Source organism: Carcharhinus amblyrhynchos, chromosome 11 (assembly GCF_965287045.1).
Source record: "Carcharhinus amblyrhynchos chromosome 11, sCarAmb.v2.hapA, whole genome shotgun sequence".
In the NCBI taxonomy this organism is placed as follows: Eukaryota; Metazoa; Chordata; class Chondrichthyes; order Carcharhiniformes; family Carcharhinidae; genus Carcharhinus; species Carcharhinus amblyrhynchos.
Window position 1 is genome coordinate 18,268,839 of NC_137334.1, and position 27,171 is coordinate 18,296,009.

Here is a 27,171-nt window from a genome sequence, read left to right on the forward strand (position 1 = left end):
GCGGAGCCAGTATATGATTGACAGGGGGCGTTTGCTAGGGAGGGGCGTGGTTAGTTTATGAATGACAGCTGCGCGGTGCCAGTGTGATTGAAACGGGGCGGGGTTTGGTGTTTAGTTTGATGAGGGGCGCGGTTAGTTTGTGATTGACAGCTGGGCGGTGCCAGTGTGTGATTGAGAGGGGCGTGGTCGGTTTGTGATTGACAGGTGGGTGATGCCAGTGTGATTGAGAGGGGGCGGAGTTGGTGTGGTTGATGGTGAGGGGCGTGGTCAGTTTGTGATTGACAGATGGGCGGTGCCAGTGTGGTCGTCAGCTGGGCCAATGAATGATTGGCATGGGGAAGGCCGCGATCGATCTGTGATTGACAGCAAGGCGGCACGCTGTGTTGTCACTGCGAAGGGCGTGGGCCTGCGTGTGAATGACAGGGCTAAGGGGCGTGGTCATACTGTGATTGACAGTCGGCGCCTGCGCACTGCCTGAGGGGGAGAGCGTAGGGGGTGGGGCTGTCTGGGGCGGCTTTTCTCTCAGTGAGTGTGAACGGGGGGGAGGCGGCAGGGCTTCGGGGCGGCGCACTGGCGCCATGGAAGCGCCGAGTCGGAGCAAGAGGAGGAGAAGAGCAGCAGCGTGAGGGAGAAGAAGCAGCCCGGCGGGATAGTGAGTGAGTGAGGAGAGGGATCGGCATCCATGGCCGGCATGGAAACCGCCAGCCTCCCCCGCGATGTGAAGGTGAAGCTGGCCGAGCTGGAACTGGAGCTGTCGGAAGGTGAGAGCGTGTCCTTCCCCCCATGCCTTCCCCCGAGTCCCCCCCCCCCATTCCCCATATGTGTCCCCCAAAAGGGGCACCTGGCGGCACCCCGCGCGGGGACACTGCGTTCCGGATGGCCGGCTGCAGAGGGGCGCAGTCCTTCCCTTCAGATGCCCTTGCAGCTTGCAGAAAAGCATTGAATCCAGCCGCATGTGGCAAAGGGAAGGGGCTAGGGAGAAAGGAGAAAAGGGAAGGGGTTTGGGAAGAGGAGTGGCGGCTTTGTGGGGGAAAGGGAAAAGGGGCGCTGGGGAAGGATGAGGGGAAGGGAAAGCATTCGGGAATAGGGAAAGGGTTTGGGGAAAGGGAGGGAGTTGGGGAGGAGAAGTGGAGAAGGGGAAGGGTTTGGGGATGGGGAGAGAGGGGAAAGGAAAGCATGGGGTAAGGGAGAGGGTTTGGAGGAAAAGGGAGAAAGGGAAAGCACTTGGGATAGGGAAAAGAGGCAAAGGGGGGAATTTGGGGGATATGAAAAGGGGGCAAAGCGTAAGGGCTTGGGGGAAAGGATTGTGGGAGTGAAAGTGTATGGGGAAAGGGTTTGGGGCAGAAAGAGAAAGGATTTTGGGCCAGGGGTTGTGGGGCGATGGGCAAAGGGAAAGGGTTTGGTGGGGGGCATAGGCTGGGAGGGTGATGGCAGCATCCCCAGCTGACAAGTTGCATTCCCCACCAGAGAAAGCAACAGCTTTTTTAATGCAGAAAATCAGGGAGTGAGAAAAAGAAATGGAGCTGCAATGGAGCTTGGAGTTCTCCAGCATTGGGTGGGTGCATTTTCACTGAACCTGCTTGCTTCGTTTTTAATTTCTTTCTTGAGTGGAGGGAATAAGAGCGTGCAAAAGACAGTGGAACAAATCAGTGGCTAATTTTTGGAGTCCAAACATTTGCAGTCAGTCTTCAGAGGGTTGGGCAGGAATTGTATTAATGGTTGTTTGGTGGTACAGAACTTGAGTATTGCTGAAAAGAGATTCTTTTTTTGTTGAAGCTTTTTGGTTTGCACTCATCAGGACATTATAGTGTTATTGTAGGTGACACTGACACCTTCTCAACCCCCTTTTACCCCGTCATCTCCAGCACGCTCTTGTTGGGGATTCTACTCCACGAACTTGGTTCTGTCGGTGTTTATTGCTGACTTATTTTATTTGTACCGGTTGTTGTGTGTGAGCATCATTTTACAAGCCAAATACTGAGCTGGTAGTTAGATTTTTGATTTTTTAAAAAAATCCATTCTCATCATTTTTGTAATAATTGCGTGGTGGTGCTGCTTGAGGTCAAATAGCCTGTTCCAGATCCAGAATTGCATACGTTTCTGAACTCTGCTTCAAACAATCCCTCTCCTCCCCACCGCTTGACCTGCTAATGTGATCTTTAACAAATGATGTTTCTGAAGGATGTTCTGTGAATCAAAACTTAGTAGATTGCATTCTTGCCCTGTATCTGTGTACAGCATAATACTAGACATCTGAAAATAGTTGCAAGTCGTTACTTCAGAAGCCCAGATTCTTCAGTGTTTTTCCAATGAGATTTGAACTTCTTCTCCCCTCACCCCCACCATAACCCGCACCCCCCCCCCCCCCCCCCCCCCCCCCCCCCTCCTTGCCGCCTCATTGATTTACTGATTCTAAATAATTTCCTGTCTGAATTTTTGTTGTGCTTCACATTGGGATTGCGGTTGGCTTGAGTGGCTAATAATTCTGTAGTGAAGCTCTCAGTGGAGTATTAATGGCTTCAGCTTTATTTACGAATAATCTGTGATTGATATTAGCTGGTTTTGGGTGGATTACAAGTATGTCACTGCTTTGTATTTATTACTGGTGGCGTCTTCTGCTTCTGGGGCTTTTTCAAATGTGAAGCAGCTCAGAATGTATTCAATTTGTTAAAAGATGAAGGAACTGATGTCTTAGCCACTGCACAGACTTATTTGTATGCACTTGCTGATCTGGGATTTCCCATCGATGGAATTTAGTTTTCAAAGATGGCAGTTAAGGTGTCTGTGCCAGCTTACAGCATCACATCTTACCTTGCTTCTGATTTTGCTCATCATATAATTCCTGCAGTGCAGAAGAGGCCATTTGGCCCATTGAATCTGCACCGACTCTGACAGAGTATCTTACCCAGGCCCCCTCCCTCATCCCGAACCCCATACGTTTACCATGGCCAATCCATCTAACCTACACATCCTTGGACACGAAGGGGCAATTTAGCGTGGCCAATTTCCCTGACCTGTGCATCTTTGGCCATAAGGGAAAATTTAGCATGGCCAAACCACCTAACCTACCCTTCCTTGGGTGCTAAGGGACAATTTTGCATGGCCAACCCCCCTAACCTGAACATCTTTGGCCACTAAGAGGCAATTTAGCATGGCCAATCCACCCAACCTACACATCGTTGAACCTGAGCACCCGGAGGAAACCCACTCAGACATAAATGTGCAAACTCCATACAGTGACCCGAGGCCTGAATCGAACCCAGGTCCCTGGCGCTGTCAGGCAGCAGTACTAACCACTGCGCCACCCTATGCCACATCTAGAAGATCAGCATTGTAAGAAATAGGAACTTCAATTGGTCATCAGTTATTGAGCCATTCAGTTATATCACAGCTCATCGATTGTGGCCTAAACCACCACTTTTCTATTTATTTCTCCTACCACCAGTAACCCCTTCTTGAATTTTTCAATGACCACTGCTCTCTGTTGCAAGGAGTTCCAAAGACTGATGACCATCTGAGAAGAAATGCCGTTTCATCCCTGTCTTTAAAACCTGGTGGTGTCAGACTTTTTAATGAAAGGGCCCTTATTCTAAAACTGTGCCCCTAGTTCTAGATTTCCCCATGAGGCAGAAACATCCCCTCAGCATCTACTCTGTCTGACCCCCACCCCCTGCAATAAGGTCACTTCTCATTCTTCTCAATTCTGATTTCTGTCATTTACCATGATCATGGCTGATCATCTCCTGGTCTCAACTCCACTTTCTTACTTGCTCCCTTTATTCCCATCTTTCATCATCTGTCTCTTTCTTGAATCTGCTGATTGATTCTGCCTCCACTGGACTCTGGGGCAGTGAGTTCCACAGATTCACAACCCTCTGAGAGAAGTAGTTTCTCCTCATCTCAGTTTTGAACCATCCTGTTCTCACTCTATATAGAATCCCTACAGTGTGGAAGGAGGCCAGTCAGCCCATCAAGTCTGCACCAACCACAATCCCACCCAGGCCCTATTCGCATAACCCCATGCATTTACCCTAGTTAATTCCCCCTGACACTAAGGGGCAATTTAGCATGGCCAATCCACCCAACCCACACATCTTTGGGAGGAAACCGGAGCACCTGGAGGAAACCCATGCAGACATGGGCAGAAGGTGCAGACTCCGCACAGACAGTGACCCAAGCCAGGAATCAAATCCAGGTCCTTGGCGCAGTGAGAAGGCAGTGCCAACCACTGTGCTGCCGTATCTATGCCTCTTGTTCTCGACTGTCCCACAATGAAGGAACATCTGTTCAACATCCACCTTATCAATCCCCTTCAGCAATTTATAAGCCCAAAGTATTCAACCACTCCTCGTACGACAACCCTTTCATTCCTGGCATCAATCTGGTGAGTCTCCTCTGAAGGGGCAGTCACTCGAAAGAGGGAAGCATTTTCAGAATTAACTTGGAGTTAGTGGTGGCATGCTGGACAATAAGTTGATTGGTTAGGACCCAAAGAAAATATCTTTTTGATGACATTAGGGCAAGGCCACTGACAAGGCCAGTATTTGTTGCCCATCCCTAATTACCCTTGAACTGAGTGTCTCACTTGGCCATTTTAGAGGGCAATTAAGCGTCAACTACATTGCTGTGGATCTGGTGTCGTGCGTAGGCCAGACCGGTTAAGGACAGCAGATTTCCTTTTCTAAAGTACATTAGTGAATGAGATGGGTTTTTACAGCAATCAATGATAATTTCGTGGTCGCCATTACAGGCAGCACGGTGGCACAGTGGTTAGCACTACTGCTTCACAGCACCAGGGATCTGGATTCAATTTCTGGCTTGGGTTACTGTTTGTGTAGAGTTTGCATCTTCTCCCCGTGTTTGCATGGGTTTCCTCTGGGTGCCCTGGTTTGCTGCCACAGCCTAAAGATGTGCACGTTAAATGGATTAGCCATGCTAAATTTCCTGCCTGTGTCCCAAGATGAGTAGCTTAGCTGGATCTTATGGATTAATCAAGGAATATGTTTGGGGTTATGAGGTGAGGGCCTGGGTAAGAAACTGTCAATCAGTGCAAACTGGATGGGCTGAATGGCCTCTTTGCACTGTAGGGATTCTATGATTAGCGAGGCTCACTTTATATTGCAGAATTATGCACTGACATCTCCACAGCATAACTTCTTATGGGAGTTGAACCCTTGTCCCTAGTTTTGCGTCGCTGGATTACTCGCCCAGTGACTTCATCACTGTGTCACCACCTGCGCTGAATGGGATGTATTCTCGTTCCCCCTGTGCGTAGTCCAAAGGCAGACTGCGTCATTCCCCCTTCGGTTCCTTTCTTTGCTTGCACCTGAGGAGACTTGTCTGGCAGCTGAGGCTATTACCTCCCGAGCTTTGTTTCTGTTTCTGAGCAGGCCTGCCTGTCTGCCCCTCCAGGATGCCTTGGCACAGGCACAGCTAATGACAGGGTTGCCTTCACACCCACGTTGTTCTGTGCATTGCCGTCGGCGTGCAAGTGGGAAATTGGTGTGGAGAATGAAAGGGATTCTATATTAAGATTTTTGTTTGCAAGGAACTTCAGGGCCAGTTTTTGTGGAATTTAATCGATTTGCAAATCATGTGATTTGCTTGTTTCGAAAGACTTGAGTCAAGTGGTTTTGAATCACAGGGAGCTTGAAAGACTTGCAAAAGAAAACTGACAGCAGAATTTGATGAAGTGTCGGGACCTGGGGACCATACAATGAAAGAGAAATGAAATCCAGTCATAAATCACTTGAGTTACTGAAATTAATTGGGCCTCAGCATTAGACTGGAGATGTAACAATTGAGCACAAGTGCGACTGAAGAGCAAATGAAGATAATCTAAAAATAACCCCCCTGAACAGTGAGCTCTCTTTATTTCTGTACTCCTGAGGCAAGGTGATGCTCATGTGCTATGTGTACCTGGGTATGCCAAGATTTTGCAAGATGTGGCAGCCTCATCATTCCGTATGATCCAGTTTGTACAGCATGGTGGGTATTCATAAAGGCACCAGCAAAGTCTGATGAGCTAATTCTGTGTCCCAATAAGAAATCCAACCTGATGAATTCCTCTGTGTCTGCTGCGAGACTGATGGGGCAGAAATTGAGCCCTTGACTGAGAACTTTGATTTTGTCTGGTTGAAGGGTGTAGTCTGACAAGTTGACAATGGACTTCCTGTCATGTTTTCTACTGTGGTACAGGGGGAGACTTGGTTGCTGCTGGTGGTGATGCTGAGTTTGTCAAGTTTCCTGTTCTTAGTGTGCATGTAGGTGGTATAGTTCCATTGTCAGGCAGACGAGACAATGTCTCGCAGCTGATCTGCATCTTAAGTGCAAGTTGAGAATATGGACTGTCTGTTGGTTTCCAGATTGTGGTGCCTGCTTAGAGCTGGTGTACAAGGTGGTTGAGGAGTGTGAGAGAGGTGTGATGGCAAAGTCTCTCAGCGCAGTCTGTGTTGTAGATAGACTTGAGTGGGTTTGTGATCTGTAGTCCTTTCAGAACCTTGACTGATTTCTTGCATTTTTGCAGAAACTTGATGTCAATATAAGAACATAAGAAATAGGAGCAGGAGTAGGCCATCTGGCCCTTCGAGCCTGCCCCGCCATTCAATAAGATCATGGCTGATCTGTCGTGGCTCAGTTCCACATTCCCGCCCTCTCCCCATAACCCTTAATCCCCTCTCTTATCAAAAACCCATCAACCCGCTTCTTAAAAATATTTAGCGAGGTAGCCTCCACCACTTCAACGGGCAGAGAATTCCAGAGATTCACCACCCTTTGAGTGAAGAAGTTCTTCCTCAACTCCGTTCTAAACCGCCCCCCCTTTATCTTGAGGCTGTGCCTCCTAGTCCTACTGTCCTTTCTGAGCGGGAAGAGTCTCTCCACCTCTATCCTATCCATCCCATTCATCATCTTATACGTCTCAATGAGATCTCCCCTCATTCTTCTAAACTCTAACGAGTACAAGCCTAGTTTATTCAGCCTCTCCTCATAGCTCAACCCCCTCAACTCCGGCATCAGCCTAATAAACCTCCTCTGCACTCCCTCCAAGGCCGTACAATCTTTTTGGAGACCCCCTCCGTTTTGAGCCGGCGGTTTGCAGTGTCAGTAGTAGCCATGATGAGGAGATGCCAACATTGGACTGGGGTGGGCACAGTCACAGCCTGGTATTGTGAGACTTACTGTACTCACCTCAGTCCAACGTCAGCATCTCCCCATCACAACTCTGTATCAGGCTAAGGACTGCAAAGAACAGTGTGTGCAGCTATGGAACAGACACAGGAACTGAGTGGACGCTGGCTATTGCTATGCAGCGAACAGATAGAGGGATTTGTGTTCGATTACTATGTCGTGCTCCTGAGAGAATTACAACCTTTGACAGAGGCATGACTCTTCAGCATTTGTGACCAAAAGAACAGTGATTGATTAGTGCCTGTCCTGTGTGTGTGTGACTGGAAGCATGATCAGTGCCAGCAATATCTGTATAATGAGAGATTTGGAGACATCGACAGCAGTAACCTGGGATCGACCATTGCAGAAGAAGCAGCAAGATCCCGAGTCTGGAACTCGAAGATGTATAGGAATGAAGCCTATCGGGAAGGAACCGATCACTTCACCTCACCATGGGTATTTCTAAGTCCAAGTTTGGATATTTTGTGAAGCTTTTGAATACTTTGTGTATAACCAAGTAGGCCAGCGGTTAGCTATTTGTACTAGAACTAAGCAAGTCAGAGATTGGATACTTTGTGAATAATGAAGTTTGATTTCATGGCATGCTAAAGTTTGTGTCGTAGAGTTTTGTGATAACTTGGTATAGAGTACAATAAAGGGCAGCACGGTGGCTAGCACTACTGCCTCACAGCACCAAGGATTCAGGTTCAATTCCGGCTTCAGGTCACTGTACAGATGAGAGTTAAATCTTCAAAGAGAAGAGCTGATGAGGTTGATTACAGGCAAGGCACGTGTCCAAAGAAATCGTAATGTATGTGGGGTCCTTATTTCCAGTGATTCTGAAACAATAGCATTCTGTTGGGGACTGAGTATCTGAGTTTGTTTGAAAGCTTTTAACACACAGTGAACCTGAAAGGAGAAGTGGAAAACCTGGTGTTGGATTCCTTGTTTAAAAGTGGAGTGGAGGCTTTGTTGAAAGGAGAGTTTGAATGCCTGGAGTGGGGACTTAGTGCAAACAGTGGATGGAAAGCATTGGTTGAAAGAAGATTTTAAAGCCCATCATTTTGGGAGTGGAGTTTGGGAAACCCTCATATGACAATCATCTGAGGGGACTGTGAGAAGAAATCCATGAAGGATCAGTTGGATGACATCAGCCATTTGGAGTGTTAGTTTTTGAAAATATTTGTGAAGCTAAAACTCTAGATGTTCAATAAATGTTTTTTTTTCTTGTTGTTAAAACTAGTTAGCAGCCCTGCGTCTCTGCCACTCCACATTTTTCTGAGAATATGTTAAAATTACAATCTTTTTAGCCAATCTTTCCGTCCGATAGTAACACCAGCTGGGATGGGAACAAAAGGAAGGAACTGAAACATAGGCGGAGGCCATTTGGTCCTTCGAGCCTGCTCTCCCATTCACCACGATCATGGCCAACTCAATAGCCTAATCCTGCTTTCACCCCATAACCTTTGATTCCATTCGCCCAAGTGCTATATCCAGCCGCCTCTAGAATACATTCAATGTTTTAGCATCAACTGCTTCGTGTGGTAATGAATTCCACAGGCTCACCACTCTTTGGGTGAAGAAATGTCTCCTCACCTCAATCCTAAATGGTCTACCCTGAATCCTCAGACTGTGACCCCTGGTTCTGGACTCCCCCACCGTTGGGAATATCCTCCCTACATCTACCCTGTCTAGTCCTGTTAGAGGGCAGCCATTTCACCAGTAAGGAAACTTTAAACAGTTCTTCTTCCTCTGATTCGCTGATACGTTGCCTATGTGTGTGTTGGACTTTGAGTGGTGCTTAATCCTACATTTCCGCATCCACGTACCGATTGCATAAATGGGAGTTCTCTGGAGTACAATTCCTTTTAATCATTCAATATACCCCTAACTACCAGTGCCAAATGTGTACTTTCCTCATTACAGTTGTCTCTAACTGTATTTGATGATGCCACTGATTAAGGAAGCGATATTTGCACCCAGGAATACTGAAGACGCATTTCTTTAGCACTGGTTTTAGGTCAGTTGTGTGTGGGTGCTGCAAAGTCTTTGGGATTACTATTCATTCCGAGGCAAGGAATTTGCTAATTGGAAAATATTGAAGTTTTGTTCCAAATCTGAAGCTGTGCTGAGAGGCAGATGTTTTATTAACAGTTTCTGGTTTTCTCAGTGACACACTGAGAGACTTGATATTTTGTAAGGAAGAAAATCTCGTAGTTGTGGTTTAGCATTCACCGCCTGCTCCCATTGATATTCTTGACCTGAATTTATTCCATTTTAGACATTTAAATTCCTGACAGACCACAATTGTCATTTTGTTATATGGTCATAGAATCCCTACAGTGCAGAGAGGGGCCATTTGCACTGCTGAGCCTGCACCAACTCTCCGACAGAGTATCTTACCCAGGCGCACTCCCCTGCCCTATTCCCATAACCCCCCACCTTTATCTCACTAATCTCCCTAACCCACACATCTTGACACACTAAGGGGCAATTTAACATGGCCAATCCACCGAACCTACGTCTTTGTGCATTAAGGGACAATTTATCAGGACCAATTCCCCTAACCTGAACATTTTTGGCCATTAAGGTGCAATTTATCACAGCCAATCCCCCAACCTACAAATCTTTGGACACTAAGGGGACAATTTTGAAGGCCAATCCATCTAACCTGCACATCTTTGGAATGTGGGAGGAAACTGGAGCACCTTCTCACTAATGCCAAATAGAAAACTGTTGTGATTTGGTCATTCTTCACAACATAGTTTGGAATTTCTGCTCTGGTACCCCTAGCATCATGATCACCCATGATCTTTTAAGCACGTTCAGTAATGTAGCTCAGGGTGGCCATTGCATTAACCAGATGGGCTGTCGTACTGAATGATTGAGCAGGCTTGTAGGGCTGAATGGCCTATTCCTGCTCGGAATGCCAATGTTCCAATCTAGTTGGTAGTGGGGTGGACGTGCATGTAGTCGTTGCGTCAAATCTTCTGAGATTTCTTTTCCCCAGGGGAGTGAGATCTGATTTTTGAGAAATCTCGAATGGTCAGTGCCTCATGTTCTGCCTGTCCACAAGTAAACAGACAATTCTTTTGTGGGTTTGGAAACTAAATGGTGCTTCGAGCCAGATGCGTGTGAACAAACTCTTATCTATGATTCTGTGGGCTTGATGGGGAGAGAGAGAATCAGCTTTGAAAAAGAGGAATTTGGTCCAAAAACAGAAAATACTGGAAAATCTCAGCAGGTCTGACAGCATCTGTGGGGAGAGAATTGAGCCAATGTTTTGAGTCTGACTGAAAACATTGGCTCAGTTCTATTTTCCAGTCAGACTCAAAACATTGGCTCAATTCTTTCCCCACAGATGCTGTCAGATCTGCTGAGGTTTTCCAGCATTTTCTGGTTCTTGTTTCAGATTCCAGCATTTGCATGTTTTGCTTTTGTCTGGGAACTTGGCTGAAGGGTATGAACCACCTGAGTGCCAATGTTGGTCTGTGCTGAATTAACTCATCTCAACTTAAATGTTGACATAATGTTGTAAATATCTCTATTTGTCGTAGCGTCTTGGGACTGAGGGAGGGATAAATTACCCACAAAGTAAATTACTTCACTGCCACAGAATATAAATTCAGTCCTAACATGCCCATTTTAGCTTGAGGTGAAAAATTCTGTCTCGGCATTTGTTCACAGTTGAATATATGGAAAAGTAAACTTACGCACTCCAAAACAGTGCAGGAAAGAGATAGCAAATCTGGTGAACTGGTGCGACACAGTAATCTCTCCCTCAATGTCAGGAAAATGAAGGCGATTGCCATCGACTTCAGGAAGCGTAGTGGAGGACGTGCCCTTATCTACATCAACAGGGATGAAGTGGAAATGAAAACAGGGGCAGCATGGTACAGTGGTTAGCGCTGCTGCCTCACAGCGCCAGGGACCTGATTTCGATCCTCAGCTCGGGTCACTGTCTGTGTGGAGTTTGCACATTCTCCCCATGTCTGTGTGGGTTTCCTCCCACCATCCGAAAGAAGTGCGAGATAGGTGCATTGGCCCAAACAGCTGCCGGACTATGGTGACTCGGGGAATTTCACATAACTTCATTGCAGTGTTAATGTAAGCTTTACTCGTGTCACTAATAAATAAACTTTAGTACCTTGTGCTCTTGAACCCATTGAAATTGTACTTAAATTCCAGGAAGAAATTGATCAGTTGAGTGGATGGAATTGACCCATGTGGAATTATAAGAAACTTAAAAGAAATTATATGTGTGAAAGCCAACTTAATTCTTTTGAATTTGATTTATTATTGTCACATGTTGGGATACAATGAAAAGTATTGCTACACTGACAAAGCATACCGTACATAGGGGAGAAGGAAAGGAGAGGGTGCAGAATGTAGTGTTAGACTCATAGCTAGGATGTTGAGAAAGATCAACTTAATGTGAGGTAGGTCCATCCAAAAGTCTGATGGCAGCAGGGAAAAAGCTGTTTTTGAGTCAGTTGGTAAATGACCTCAGACTTTTGTACCTTTTTCCCGATGGAAGAAGGTGGAAGAGAGAATGTCCCAAGTGCTTGGGACCCTTAATTATGCTGGCTGCTTTCCTTGGGCAACGGGAAATGTAGACAGGGTCAATGGAAGGGAGGCTGGTTTGCGTGACGGATTGGGCTTCGTTCATGACCCTTTGTAGTTTTGTGCATCTTGGTCAGAGCAGGAGCCATACCAACCTGTGATACAACCAGAAAGAATGCTTTTTATGGCACATCTGTAAAAGTTGGTGAGATCGTAGTTGACATGCCAAATTGCCGCCTTTTCCTGAGAAAGTAGAGACATTTGTGGAGGTTCGCTAAATTATAGTGTCGGCATGGAGGGATCAGGACAAATGTTGGTGATCTGAATACTTAAAACCTTGACACTCTTGATCATTTCCACTTAAACCCTGTTGATGGAGACAGGGACGTGTCCTTCAGTATTCTTCCTGAAGTTGATGACGATCTCCTTCGTTTTGTTGACTTTGAGGGAGAGATTATTGTTGTCACAGCAGTTCACCAGATTCTCTACCTCTTTCTCTGTCTCATCATTGTTTCAGATCTGATGTGAGGTAGAACTTGTTGCTGCCTGTGACTGACCACCTGCTTCTGTTTTTATAATGAAATCCATGACATGCTGGTGTATTATATTTCTTTTCTGTACAATAGATTGAAGGGCTGGTTATTTTAATAGCAAATGATGCCATAATGTTTAGGAGGAAGAAACATTGAGTATTTCTTGATGAAAGGTACATTCCCTGTGAGATGTTTGCCTTGGGGTTGCACACATTGCTTCAGATCAGAATGCCGTGGATTCGAACCTCATTTCAAGAGCTGAGCACAAAGGTGCAGTGCAGAGCGAATGAAAGATGCCCAAGTCCTTGAGGACTATCAGTCGCTTTCCCATTTTGAGCTGACTGGTGATGAATTAACCTTTGGGTCACCACACCTCAGGCGAGGGACAAAGAAAACCTCATGGATAACCTCAGCAGGTACAGGGTTTGAACCTGCCTTGTTGGCGTTGCTCCACGCCACGAACCAGCCAGCCAACGGAGCTAGCCAAGTCCGAAGATGTGCAAGTTAGGTGCATTGGCCATGCCAAGTTGCCCTTTAGTTTCTTGGGATGTGTCGGTTACAGGGATTAACGGGGCAAATGTGTGGGATTAAGCGGGGATAAGGTCTGGGTGGGATTGTGGTCAGTGCAGCCTCAATGGGCTGAACAGCCTCCTCCTGCACTGGAGGTTTCTGTGACTCTCCGCAGAGACAATAGTGCACTGTTGGAGATGATGCTGGGGCAAGGCCACAACTGCCTGCGCAGGTTATGAAGCAGTCTACTTCCAGCAGCTGACATTCAATAACAAATTGAAGAGAGGGCATTAATTTTGTTCCTTATTGCAACTTGTATGTGATTTGTGATGTGTTTCCTTATGGAGAGAATCCAGCTGTGGAAATATCTCCTTATATTGACAACTGCAGCCTCTGTGCTGCAATATAACTACAGTATCTATGTTCTGATGAAGACATGCTACAGTAAAGCTGGTATGAAAATAAATGTTTCCTTATCCTGAATGAGATAGAGGCTGGCAATCAGATATTCCAATCTCCGATTTTTCATGGAGTTGTATTCCATCAATGATTGTTTAGCAATCCCGAATACAGTGTTTACCTAGCTTCAGTTTGCCATCAGATCTTTTGTTTAAAAAAAAAGTTAACTAGCTTCGCTGATTATTTATTCCATACCTGCTTAATTCACATTTAGATTTGTTTCTCTTGTCCGAGGTGTAACTCCCTTTTCATACTTCTTATATTTTCCGGTCACGTTTTAAGATAGTTTCGCTGCTTACACTGGCATTAGCAATCCTTTCTGTAAATAAAATAAGTATATTTTTATTTATGAAAGGTGTCTGCTTGTGAATCAGATCATATTCCAGAGCCTGTAGCCAGTACATCCCAAAGTCCGAAATAAAAATATTCTGTGGTTGCAAGGCTATTTGAAATAAAATAGTGCTTGTTGGGGGGGGAGGAAAACTCGGCAAGTCTAGCAGCATCTGTGGAGAGAGAAATAGGTGGCACTGTGGTTAGCACTGCTGCTTCAGTGCCAGGGAACAGGCCTTGATTCCTGACTTGGGTCACTGTCTGTGTGGAGTCTGCACGTTCTCCCCGTGTCTGTGTGGGTTTCCTCCGGGTGTTCGATCTTCCCCCCCTCAGTCCGAAAGATGTGCTGGTTAGTTCCATGCTAAATTCTCTGTGTACCTGAACAGGCTGGAGCGTTGCGACTAGGGGATTTTCACAATAAATTCATTGCAGTGTTAATGTAAGCCTACTTGTCACACTGATAAATAAACTTACATGTTTTGAGTTGAATAATGACTCAAGTTCTGAAGAACTCCACACTCCAAAGCTGTGTGGATTAGGTGGTTTGGCCATGCTAAATTGCCTAGTGTCAGGGGATTAGTGGGGAAATGTGGGGTTATGGGAATAGGACCTGGGTGGGATTGTGGTCGGTGCAGACTCGATGGGCTGAATGGCCGCCTCCTGCACTGTAGGGTTCGATTGTTAACTCTGATATCTGTTTCCACAGATGCTGCTGGACTTGCTGAGTATTTCCAGCACTTCCCATTTCTAACCTCCATGTCTAGTCTGTTTGCATTTGCATTAAGCCTATTTGCTATTTTTCCATTCATTTGAAACTTTGCAAATAGTAAGCATTTAATTTAATCGTATGATTGCGGGCACAAGTAATTCCTTTAGATTTGAGGCATTGTGTATTACTTCCAAATCCTCTTAGTATTCCATTTGATAAACATTTAATTGCATCCTGAAAAGAAGATTGTATGTTCCTTTTATTGGTGATGTTAGACTGATGGGCAGACGTAACTCCCTGATTTGTATCTTGGTTATTGTTTCACTGTTGACAGTATGCGTACTGTAAAGTCCCTTACGTTAATCAAAGCTTCCTTCTTTTTCCGCATTCATTTGTTTGAAAGTTCTGCTTTATTCCAACTCACCCAGGTGTCCTGTAACCATTTAAGGCATCGAATTTCTTCATGGCTGGTTGACTTTGTGTATTGGACCCTGAGCCAAATTGGCCCAGCTTTCTTTTGTGCAGAATTAATTTAACACACTCCTCATTTTCCTGCTCTGATACATTGATTTTACTTCTGATTCCCTCGAAGGATTTGTGTGATCCTTGGAAAAGCAATTGTGATGCTGAAATGGTCTTCTATATTTATTGACGCTGTGACATTCTGACTTGATATCTCCCTTTGTTGTTTTCAGCTATCTTTTGTGATTGCCAGTTTCTGCTTTTTTCTGCTTCCCCCTGCTTTTGTTAAATGAAGCAATGGATGGAGGTCTATGCTGCCTGTCTGTAAATGGCACCCCCCCACGTAACAGGTGTCCATATCCTCATCCTGGCTTTCAGATTATCAGCTGCTGACAGAAAGTAGGCATGGTGGAGGTAATTTCAATTTGGTATCATAAGGGCAGAATGGTGGTTAGCACTGCTGCCTCACAGCACTAGGAACCCAAGTTCGATTCCAGCCTTGGGTGGCTGTCTGTGTGGAGTTTGCACCTTTTCCCTGTGTCAATATGGGTTTCCTCCAGGTGCTCCAATTTCCTCCGAGTCTGAACGTGTGCGGGTTAGGTGGACTGGCCACGCTAACTTGCCTCTTGGTGTCGCAGGAGGTATAAATTAGATGGATTAGCCATGGGAAATGTGTGGGGGTTACAGGGATAAGGCAGGGGCGACGTTCTGGGTAAGATGCTCTGTCAGAGAGCTGGTGCAGACTCGATGGGCTGAATGGCATCTTCTGCTCTGAAGGGATTCTATTATCTATGAAGTTCCAAAGGTTTTAAAGTACATTGTATTTGTCCAGAGTAGACAAGAAGAAATGGCACAGTTGAATATTATCTGTTTTGTCTTCTTGTGTTACGAGTACAAAAATAGAATGATTGTTATTACTGATATGTTTTTCCCCCTTTGCTGCATGAGTTTTGCCTATCTGACAAGGTCTTCGCTATGTCCCTTTCCAGGCTAGAAGAATGGGCCAACAATAAATGCTAGACTTCTGCCAGTGCTATTCCTGATTTCAACTGCTGAAATTATAATTCTGACTCAGCACAGCAACTGCTCCCAAAATTTTTTGATCTTTATTTTTGAAAAAAATTCAAGCTTTGTGCCTCAGTGACTTGGATTTGATTACAAAGTGAAATGCTCTTTCCACTTGGTCTCCAAAAAAAGGGACAAAAATGATTTCCTTACGTGATGGAATTTGGAGCTGAGCAGTGTGGGGTCAGATTTGTGTACTTCATTGGGTGCAGGGTGGCACAGTGGTTAGCACTGCTGCCTCACAGCCCAAGGGCCCTGGGCTCGATTCTGGCCTTGGGTCACTGTCTGTGTGAAGTTTGCACAATCTCCCCATGTCTGTATGGGTTTCCTCCGGGTGCTCCAGTTTCCTCCCACAGTCCAAAGATGTATTGATTGACCGTGCTAAATTGTCCCTTCATGTCAGGAGGATTAGCAGGGTAAATACGCAGGATTACGGGTATAGGGTCTGGGTGCGATGGTTGTCGGTGCAGACTGGATAGGCCAAATGACCACCTCCTGCACTGCAGGGATTTTATGATTCAATGAAAATCCTGTGGTATGTCCTAAAGTCATGAAAGGTGCTATATAAATAAATGCAGATTTTCTTTAAGTATTTCTATACCTGACACCATGTTACAACTGTGATGCAGTGATTAAAGCAAAAGCTTTACCTTGTGTAGCATGGGTTCGATGGTGGCATGTAGATGTGGGTGTTGTAGTATAATGTGAGTATAGTATGCATTTGCATGTATAGGCTGACATCAGGCAGAAATATTGCACGTGGGATGATTATTTTTAACCTGCGTTAACGACAACAATCTTGCAGATGTACAACAGACGCGTCAGGTTTAAAAATCAGTCCAGCTTTGCAATCAGATGTTTTAGTTTAGATTTTCTGAGATAGAGAGGGAAAACGCTAAAAGCTCAGTTTCAGTGCAGTAAACAGTGAATCATGAGTTGTTATCTTTGTAAGAAATACTGGAACCAAATAGCTGGGATGCATCATTGAAGACCCCCTTAAACAGGCATTTGTCATTTTTCCAATTTCTTTTCTCCAGTCATTTTCTTCTTTGTCCCTCAAACTCATCCATTTATTTATTTTATGGTCCCCTCCACTGATTGCATTGACTGAGCAGAGGAAACCCTTTGATACCTCTCTCAAATGGCTGAAAGAGCAATAGTTGCACGCTGTTTGGCGTCGGGTGATATCAAAACAAGTTAGTATCATATGAAGGTGAACCCTGAGACAAGCTGGAATGTCTGTTTAACTATCATACCATGTAATAATGCATCCCCCATTCTTTCATGAGATGTGGGTGTCATTGGCAAGGCCAGCATTTGTTACCCCTACCAAACTATCCTTGAACTGAGTGTCTTGTTCCGCCATTTCAGAGAGCAGTTAAGAACAAGGAACAGGACAGGAAAAGGCCCTTCTGCCATCCAAGCCTGCCCTGATTCTTACTCCTTATTTATACCCACGACTTATTGCCCATACACAGTTAATATCCTTCTGTTCACATTCCATTCATGCCTTATCAAGATATACCTTGAACGTTGTTAACGCGCCATCTTCCACCACCTTCACTGGCAGTGTGTTCCAGCCACCCACCACTTTCTATGTGGAAAACCTCTTCCCACATGTCTCCCCTAAACTTGCACCCCCTCACCTTGAACCCGTGCCCCCTTGTAGTTGACCTTTCCACACTGGGGAAAAAAGCCTCTGACTATCCATCCTACTTAGGCCCTCCATAATTTTGTAGACCCCGATCAGATCACCCCCTCAGCCTCCGTCTTTCCAGTGAAAACCATCTGAGTCAATCACATTGCTGTGGCTCTTCAGTTACATGTCGGCCAGACCAGGTAAGGATGGCAGATTTCCTTCCCTAAAGGACATGAGTGAACAGATGGGTTTTTCCGACAATTGACAATGATTTTCCAACAATCGATACTAGTTTCTTATCACTGTGAGTGAGACAAGCTTTCATTCCCAGATTTCATGAATTGAATTTTAAATTCCACTGTGGGATTTGAACCCGTGACCCCAGGGAATTATTCTGCCCTCCTGGATTTCTAATCCGGTGACATTGCCATGACACCATAGTCTCCCCGATTCATCACCTATCTCATGTTTTTCTTAAATTACAGGAGACTACATTTTATGCTTCTGAAATGAATCTGATAAGGGGAGGCAATGGCCTAGTGGTATTATCACTAGACTATTAATCCAGAAACTCGGCGAATGTTGTGGGGACCCAGGTCCGAATCCCGCCACGGCAGATGGTGAAATTTGAATTCGATTAAAAAATATCTGTCTGGAATTAAGAATCTACTGATGACAATGAAACCATTGTCGATTGTCGGAAAAACCCATCTGTTTCACTAAGGTGCTTTAAGGAAGGAAATCTGCCGTCCTTACCTGGCCTGGCCTACATGCGACTGCAGAGCCACAGCAATGTGGTTGATTCTCAACTGCCCTTCAACGGCAACCAAGGATGGGCAATAAATGCTGGCCAGCCAGCGACGCCCATGAATGAATAAAGATTTTGTAGATATAATAGTATAGTGTACGTTTTGATTTTCTTTTTGTTTGGAATGCCAGTGGTAAAGTGAAACACTCGGGATCCTGATTTTGACAAAACTATATACAGAAAGGCAAGAGCAAGGACTGTCGGATGTTAATCTCGTTAACTAAAACATAAGGAGGTTTTTTATGAGGTGTTAAAATTTATTGCCCATTTTCCAGTTAGCAAAAGAAATTTCCTTTCAGTGGAAAGCATTTTGGAGGTCAGTTTTTTGCCCTGCGTTCCTGAATGGAAAACATTGAAGTAACAGTGATTTAAAACTGCTTGGGTGTTGATTTTATTTTCATTTCTTACGACTGTGGGCTGTTGCAGGAGCCCAGTTCGTTCCTGTATCTGTGCTGGCTTGTCCTCTGACTTTTTTTTCCCCTTCCGATTAAGCACAGAGAAACCCTTTCCACCTGACCTCTCTCAGGATTTCTATTCATTGAACATTATCCTAAAGGGGTGACACAGTGGTTGGCACTGCTGCCTCACAGTGCCAGAAAGCTGAATTGATTCCCGACTTGGGTCGCTGTCCGTGCGGACTCTGCATGTTCTTCCGTGTCTGCATGGGTTTCCTCTGGGTACTCCGGTTCTCTTCCATAGTCTGAAAGGTGTGCTGGTTAGGTGTATTGGCTGTGCTAAATTCTTCCTCAGTGTATCTGAACAGGTGCTGGAGTGTGGCAACTGGGGGATTTTCACAGTAACTTTATTGCAGTGTTAATGTAAGCCTACTTGTGACTAATAAATGAACTTTCCTTTTCTTTTGACTTGATTTGATTTATTATTGTCACATGTATTAGTATACAGTGGAAAGTATTGTTTCTTGCGCACGATACAGACAAAGCATACCATTCATAGAGAAGGAAAGGAAAGAGTGCTGAATGTAGTCTTACAGTGATAGCTGGGTTGTAGAGAAAGATCAACTTAATGTGAGATAAGTCCATTCAGAAGTCTGATGGCAACAGGGAAGAAGCTGTTCTTGAGTCGGTTGGTACGTGACCTCAGACTTTTGTATCTTTCTCCTGACAGAAGAAGGTCAAAGGGAGAATGTCCGTGTTGTGTGGACTTAATTATGCTGGCTGCTTTTGCGAGGCAGCAGGCAGTGTAGATGGAGTCAGTGGATGGGAGACTGGTTTGTGTGATGGATTGGGTTACATTCATGACTCTTTGTAGTTTTTTATGATCTTGGGCAGAGCAGAACCAACGTGTGATACAACCAGAAAGAATGTTTTCTCAATTAAAAAAAAAACCTTGTTTTGAAACTGGACTGTAATCTCCTGACTATCATAATTGAACCAATCTTCCTGAGAACAAGAGAGAATCATAGAATCCCTGCAATATTGTTTCGGTTTTGCATAACGTCTTTATTTTTGGGCTGTTGGCACCAGTTTATAAAATCAAGGATACCATGTGTACCATCTCAAATTGCCTTAACCATCTTCAGATTTGTGTGCATACATGGGGAGAGAATATTATTAGTGTTACAAGTAGGCTTATATTAACACTGCAATGAGGTTACTGTGAAAATCCCTTTGTCGCCACATGGCCACACCCCTTAGCATATTCAATGCCTGTTCCCTATATCCCATTTAAGATTGAATCATTTAACTTATGATGCCTCTCCTCATTCTTCTGACCAAATTTGTCACGCCACACTCCTCTGTGTTAAATTTCATTTGCCACCTGTGCCTATTTTGCCAGCATATGCCCATCTGAAGTTCATAATGGCCCTTCTCACTGCTTGTAACGTTTGTGTTTCATCTCATCTTCAGAGTTTGAAACAATGCTCTGTGTTCTAAAAACTAGATCAGTGATCTTGTGTCAGAACCCTGAGGTGTATCACCATTTACTTCCCTCCAGCCTGAAATACAGCATCGTACCCTGTTGCTTGTTTTCTGTCCTTGTGCCAATTTCCTATCCACGCTGCCTGTATCCCTTTAATCCTCACAGGCTTAATTTTGCTAACGAGCCTGTTTGGTGGTACTTTGTCAAATGCCTTTTGACAGTTGATTTACAAAGCATCAACTGTGCAACCCTCAAAAACCGCCTCCATTAGATCTTCAAAATGCACAATCTAAGTTAGTTAAACACCATTTGTCTGCAACAGATTCCTGTTGACTTTCATTTGTTAACATGTATTTTCCCAAGCACTAAGTTATTTTGTACATTGTTTTCTCTGAAATTTTCCATTACCGCTGATGTTAGGCACACAGGTGTAATGTTTGCAATCTTCAAATTCCCTGATAGCTTCCTCATATAGCCTCCTACGGTGCAGGAGGCCATTCAGCCCATCAAGCCTGCAGTGATTCTGGTCCTATCCCCATAACTCCATGTATTTACTTTGCTAAAGCCCCTACACGTGTTTGGACACTAAGGGGCAATTTAGCATGGCTAATCCACTTAACCTGCACATCTTTGGACAGTAAGAGACAATTTAACATGGCTAACCCTCTTAATTTACACATCTTTGGAGTGTGGGAGGAAACCAGAGCACCCGAAGGAGACCCATGTAGACATGAGGGGAGCATGCAAACTCCACAGTCACTGAGGCTGGAACCAAACATGGATCCTTGGTGCTGTGAGGCAGCAATGATCACCACCGTGCTGCCCATTCGTAACTTCCTGCAAATCTAAGGTGTGGTCTTTGCCTACGCCACTTTTGCACTCACTTTCCTCAGTAACTGGGGCTGCATCATATTCAGTTATCCTTTCTGCTTCAATTAATGTCAACATTTTAAGTCGCTTCTCTTTATAAATTTTTATCCTACCCGCTATTGCTCTTCTTGAATGAAGACAGCTACAAAGTTCTACCTATTTAGCGTCTTAGCTGTGCCCTCTGCTGCTATGTGAAGATCTTCTATTTGGTCCTAAATTGGCTTTATCTACTCTGTAAAATTTGTCTGCCAGACATTTGGGGTTCCTTTCATGCTGGCCAAAAGTCTATTCTCTCTTTGCCGTTTTATTATCTTTATTAGACCTCCTCTCTGTCCTGGAAGGGTTGCCCAGACTCGAAGCTGTTCTCTTTCCACAGATGCTGTCAGACTTGCTGAGATTTTCTAGCATTTTCTGTTTTTCTTTCAGATTCCAACATCCACATTGTTGGCACTTTGCTGTATTTGTGTTGAGGGGGGGGAGGAAAGGCACAAAACTAAGCCAGTGATTTAAAAAATATCTAGTATTGTGACATGGATGCCTGTCTGCCTGAGCGTGGCCTAGTACAGGCAGCTGTACACCTTCTTCCTGTTTCCCTAACCACATAGCACACATTCCCAAATCTGGGATAAGCCGGGTGATTGGGTGCAAATGGGAAGATAACCGCAGTATTCATGGAAGTGGCATAGTATGTGCTGTAGTAGGAGACAGTGGCGTAATGATATTGTCACTAGACTATTCATCCAGAAACTCAGCTAATGTTCTGGGGACCCGGGTTTGAATCCTATCACGGCAGATGGTGGAATTTGAATTCAACAAAAAAAAATCTGGAATTAAGAATCTGCTGGTGATCATGAAACCATTGTGGATTGTCAGAAAAACCCATCTGGTTCACTAATTTTTAAAGTTTATTTATTGATGTCACAAATAGGTTTCCTTCAACACTGGGCAATAAATGTTGTGATGTGGAGATGCCGGAGTTGGACTGGCCAGCCAAAGACGCCCATGTCCCATGAATGAATAAAAAAAATTTTCTCATTTCTCAATTGTGAATGTACCCCAAGTGATGCAATTAGTGTATCCGCTGCTGTGTATGTTTTGGCTGCTGGCTGCGGTAACTCTGCCGCTGTTGCACATTGTCTCTTTCCTATTTTTGTGACTGTTTCCTGTTGCACAGCCTTCCGTGACTCTAGTTTCTGCCATTCAAACTTGAACGGACAATGTGTTTTGTTATGGCTGCGGCCTTTACAATTTCATTCCTCACTTTTTCTTTAGTCAAGAAAGACTGGCAACCAGGGTCAAGGTAAACTCAACTCTCCAGGGACGAGCCTGTTGGTGTTTTTGGCACCTTTAGCTACATTGCTTTACAAGAGCATTTATTTAATGAGACATTACGGCATCCTAACCACTTAATCACCTGGCAGCTGAATCGAGTAAAGACAAAGTTTGCTTTAGCAGCTTATTGACCTGTCAAATGATTAAGTATGTTAAAGGGTGGTACAATGGTTAGCACTGCTGCCTCACTTGGGTTCGATTCCCAGCTTGGGTCACTGTCATAGAGGTCTACATCATGGAAACAGGCCCTTCAGCCCAACTTGTCCATGCTGCCCCTTTTTTTTCAACCACTAAGCTAGTCCCAGTTGCCTGTATGGAGTTTGAACATTCTCCCTGTGTCTGCGTGGGTTTCCTCCGTGTGCACCGGTTTCCTCTCATTTGTCCAAAAGATGTGCTGGTTAGGTGGATTGGCTGTGCTACATTCTCCCTCTGTGTACCTGAATAGGTGCCGGAGCGTGGCGACCAGGAGATTTTCACAGTAACTTAATTGCAGTGTTAATATCAGCCTATTTGTGACACTAATAAACTTTTAAACTATTTTGGTGACTGTCAATGCTTTTTTGATTCATTCGAATCAACTTTTTCTTCAGATAAATTTATTTTAAATGCTGAATGAGCCACTGATGCAAATAGACATGGAGTGAAATCCCTCCAATATTTTGTCTTGTATGCTGTACTGAAAGTGACAAGTTTCTCCTTTCATCCCGTGCACTCTCACCTCTACGAGTTAATCTTTTATCCCAATTACACATCGTGTTTCTCCAGTATGAGACACAGATGGGAGAGGTCAGCTTCTATATGTACGTTCACAACAGAAAACGCTGGAAAATCTCAGCTGGTCTGACAGCATCTGTGGAGAGAACAAAGCTGATGTTTCGAGTGTGGATGACCCACTGTCAGAGCTGAAGGGTTACCCTGACTCAACAATGTCCTTCCAAATGAAAGATGTTCTGGGCCTGGAAGGTGCTGCCTAAGCATCTTTGAATTGCTGCAGTGCATCTTATAGTACACACTGCTGCTACTGAGCATCAGTGGTGGAGGGAGTGGATGTTTCTGGATGGGGTGCCAATCAAGCGGTGCTGCTTTATCTGGGATAGTGTTGAGCTTCTTGCTGCAGTACCCAAGTTGGTGACCATGTCCTGCCAAGCGACCTGAGACATTGAAGGTGAAAGCTATCGAGTGTCTTCTCCTGCCTAGGATGTGTTGTCCAGGGCTCTCTACTGTACTGGAGTGCAGGCTTAAGTGAATCGCATTTTCCCAGTCACTTTTTGTTCTATACTGTTACTCAGTATTTGGGGGGTGGGACTGGAACCCACAAACCTCTTTGCCATTCTGGCATTTTGAAACTGACATGAAAAGGCAGTTAGTTTTCTGAGTCACCATCACAGGCCTTTGCTGTTTATCTTACTGCAAGCAAATTTTCAGAAGGGTTGGAAGCCTGGATATTTCACGTGACCTTGTTGCAGCGACAGTGAGCTGCAGGTTGTTTCTTTATACTGACACTCCATTATAGCATTTGTTTGTGTGTTCCCTGTGTAGCCCAGCTATTGGCAGGAGTTCCGTTCTGCCGCTTTCTCTCAGACTTTGGTGCAGTTTGGTTCCTTTTCCGAAACAGCCCAACTGTTTGGCGTAGGGGCTGCTTAGCCTGAGATTCATTTGCATTTTATTTCCCCTGAAAATGCTGCTGCTGCTCTTTGGTAACTTAGCCTGTTTTGTATTGCAAATATCAAACCACAGGAAATGAGAGGTGGCTTAAATAAAGGTCTCTGTCTGTAACATTTTGTAAGAAATCTCACAACACCAGGTTAAAGTCCAACAAGTTTATTTGGTAGCAAAAGCCAGTAACTTTCGGGCCTCTGACTCTTCATCACTCACTTGAAAAGCTAGTGGCTTTTGCTACCAAATAAACCTGTTGGACTTTAACCTGGTGTTGTGAGACTTATTACTGTGTTTACCCCAGTCCAACGCCGACATCTCCATATCATTGTAACATTTTGTAACAGAATTTCCGGGTAGGAGTGTCTGAGCGAGGGATACAGTGTTAATTAAATTTCCTCTTCTGTAAAGGCTTGGATTCATTTTCCCACTTCAGAATTCAAAATTGTAGTTGTGAGCTTTAATTTGCTACTAACAATTCAGGCTGTTTCCTGTGGCGAAAGGAAACTGCATTGTATCATTTCATTCTGGAAGCCAGCTGTTTTGAAGAGGGGAAATATATTGAAAAGTATCCCCTTGTTTTAAAATCTGTTTTGTTAGGTTAACGAGCACAGCGGCAAAGAGTGGGGCATTTCTGCAGTTAAGCCTGTAACTCTGTATGGGTAAGAGTTCAGCATGCATATGTGTGGTCTGCAATGCAGCAATTTCAGTCTTCGGATCTGAGCTTGATAGATGCAGAGCAGGCAGCAGAATGCTGATGGATGAATTCATCACTTTGATTAGCAGATCTCTGCACGGGGCAGTGCTGCTGAAGTTGACCTAACGGAATTGAAATGTGTTTGCTCTGCTTTGCAAGTCAGCATTTGAGCCCTGTGTCATTGAATTCCTTCCATGGTCACATGCTTTGTGCATTGTGCTCCCCACACATGGGAAGTTTCTGGTGTGGTCTTTTTTACAAACTGCGTCTGGTAAATAGCTGTATGCACAGAAATCATACGTGCCGTTTCTGCTGATTTAGTGGGCTGTATCTTTTAGATGCTCTCTTATCAATTTTTGACTCTGTTACCAGCCTCTGCATGTTTGCATTTAAGCATAAATACTTGGGTGAGAGTTGATTGTCCCCTCTGCCATTTTTGAATGGACCTGCCTCCAAGAACAAAGAAAATTACAGCACAGGAACAGGCCTTTCAGCCCTTCAAGCCCACACCAACTATGCTGCCCCTCTGAACTGAAACCTCTTCCCCTTCCGGGGACCATATCTCTCTATTTCCATCATTAGCTATTTACCTTATTGCAGACAAATTTTCAGAAGGGTTGGAAGCTTGGACATTTTATGTGACCTTGTTGCAGCGACAGTGAGCTGCAGGTTGTTTCTTTATATTGACACTCCATTATGGCATTTGTTTGTGTGTGTGCCCTCTGTAGCCCAGCTATTTGGAGTACCTCACACTAAGTTGATCTTTCTCTACATCCTAACTATGACTGTAACACTACATTATGCACTGTCTCTCCTTTCCTTCTCTATGTACAGTATGCTTTGTCTGTATAGCGTGCAAGAAACAATACTTTTCGCTGTATGCTAATACATGTAACAAGAAATCAAATCAAATCCCTGCACCCTGCACATTTACCATGGCCAATCCACCTAAACTGCACAGCTTTGTGTGCAGCAATTTACCATGCTAATCCACTGAATATATACACCTTTTGGACACTAAGGTTGGGATCTTATGGCCTTGTCTAAGTATTTTATAGGCAAGAAAGCACTTTTGAAGTCCAGTCAATGTGGCCATTTGGCAATTGGAGGTAAATTGCACACAGCGAGGTCTCCAAACAGCATTGCAATAAATCACAGTCTGATTAGGGAGTTGGCTGAGGGATCAGTGTCGATCTGGGCACTTGAAATATTCCTCTACCAAAAGTCCCAAAGGATTGTTTATGTCCATTTGGAAGAACATGCAGGGTGTCTCATCTGGTGTACAGGACCTTTGACAGAGTCCTGTACTGATGTGTAGTCTCAAAGTGGGGCTTGAACGTATTGCCTCAGGACTGAGAAGTGACAATGCTGCAGTTCATCCAAGATTACAAAGATCAAAGAAAATTACAGCACAGGAACAGGCCCTTCAGCCCTCCAAGCCTGCACCGCCCATGCTGTCTGACTGAACTAAAACCCCCTACCCTTCCAGGGACCATATCCCTGTATTCCCATCCTATTCATGTATTTGTCCAGATGTCCCCTAAAAGTCACTATTGTATCCGTTTCCACTACCTCCCCCAGCAGTGAGTTCCAGGCAACCACCATCCTCCTTTGAACCTTGCCCCTCGTACCTTAAACCTGTGCCCCCTCGTAATTGACTCTTCCACCCTGTGGAAAAAGCTTCTGACTATCCACTCTGTCCGTGCCTCTCATAACCTCGTAGACTTTTATCAGGTCACCCCTCAGCCTTCGATAAATTATCCAAATTAGCGCCTCTCAAGTTTTAAAAAAAACATTGAGACGACAGTGGTTTTAATTTCCTCTGACAGTGACCTGAATCTGCCGTGCAATATAAATGGGGCAAATAAAGGAATCTGCAGTGTCACTGTCTTGCAGCGTAAGATACGAATGAACTTATGTGGAAGTGGTGTTTTAATGAGATGCATGAAGGTCAGAATTCAGTAGAAGAGAAATGAGCCTAGCTACTGAAGTTGCATGGGGGGCTTCTAAGATCTATCCCATTGTCTACAGTGAAATTCTGATTGTTCTGATCTATCATTTGTGCTGAGACTGGGCTGTTCTATATGTCATGTTTGTTTTGTGGTATGAGAAATAGGAAATTAGCAGTGAAACACACATTTTTTAGCTCATTAATTGGTGTACAGTCATGATGGAGGAAGGGGGACTTGGTTGCAGGAGAGAATGTGTGCAGGCAGGGCAGTCGTCATGTTTTAGCGGGCGGTGATATCTACAGAATGATACGAGTTCCAGCAAAAATTCCTCTGGTGAGCAGCAAAACAAGCAGCGGTGAAGAAACAGAGAGCTGTTGCTGCGGACAGGACTTTATTTCGTGCCAGCTGGTTCACTGAGCTGCCAGCACCATTCATCCTTGTTTTCTTAAGAATAACTTTGTTTGAGGATGCTTTGTGCTGTGGTTAGTCCCCACAGCCATCCCGGATCAAGTACTGTGATAATACCCTAATATGTAAA

At 44.6% G+C, this 27,171-nt stretch overlaps 1 protein-coding gene across 1 annotated transcript in view; it reads left to right on the top strand.

Annotated features, from left to right (window-relative positions):
- The first annotated feature begins 539 nt into the window (after positions 1–539).
- LOC145349945 (disco-interacting protein 2 homolog A-like) overlaps positions 540–27,171 on the top strand; it is a 254,103-nt gene continuing 227,471 nt past the window's right edge. Inside the window, exon 1 of the mRNA XM_080198649.1 lies at positions 540–761. Within this exon, the coding sequence (XP_080054775.1) occupies positions 683–761 (79 nt within the window). The 5' untranslated portion in view covers positions 540–682. The remainder of the gene's footprint in view (positions 762–27,171) is intronic.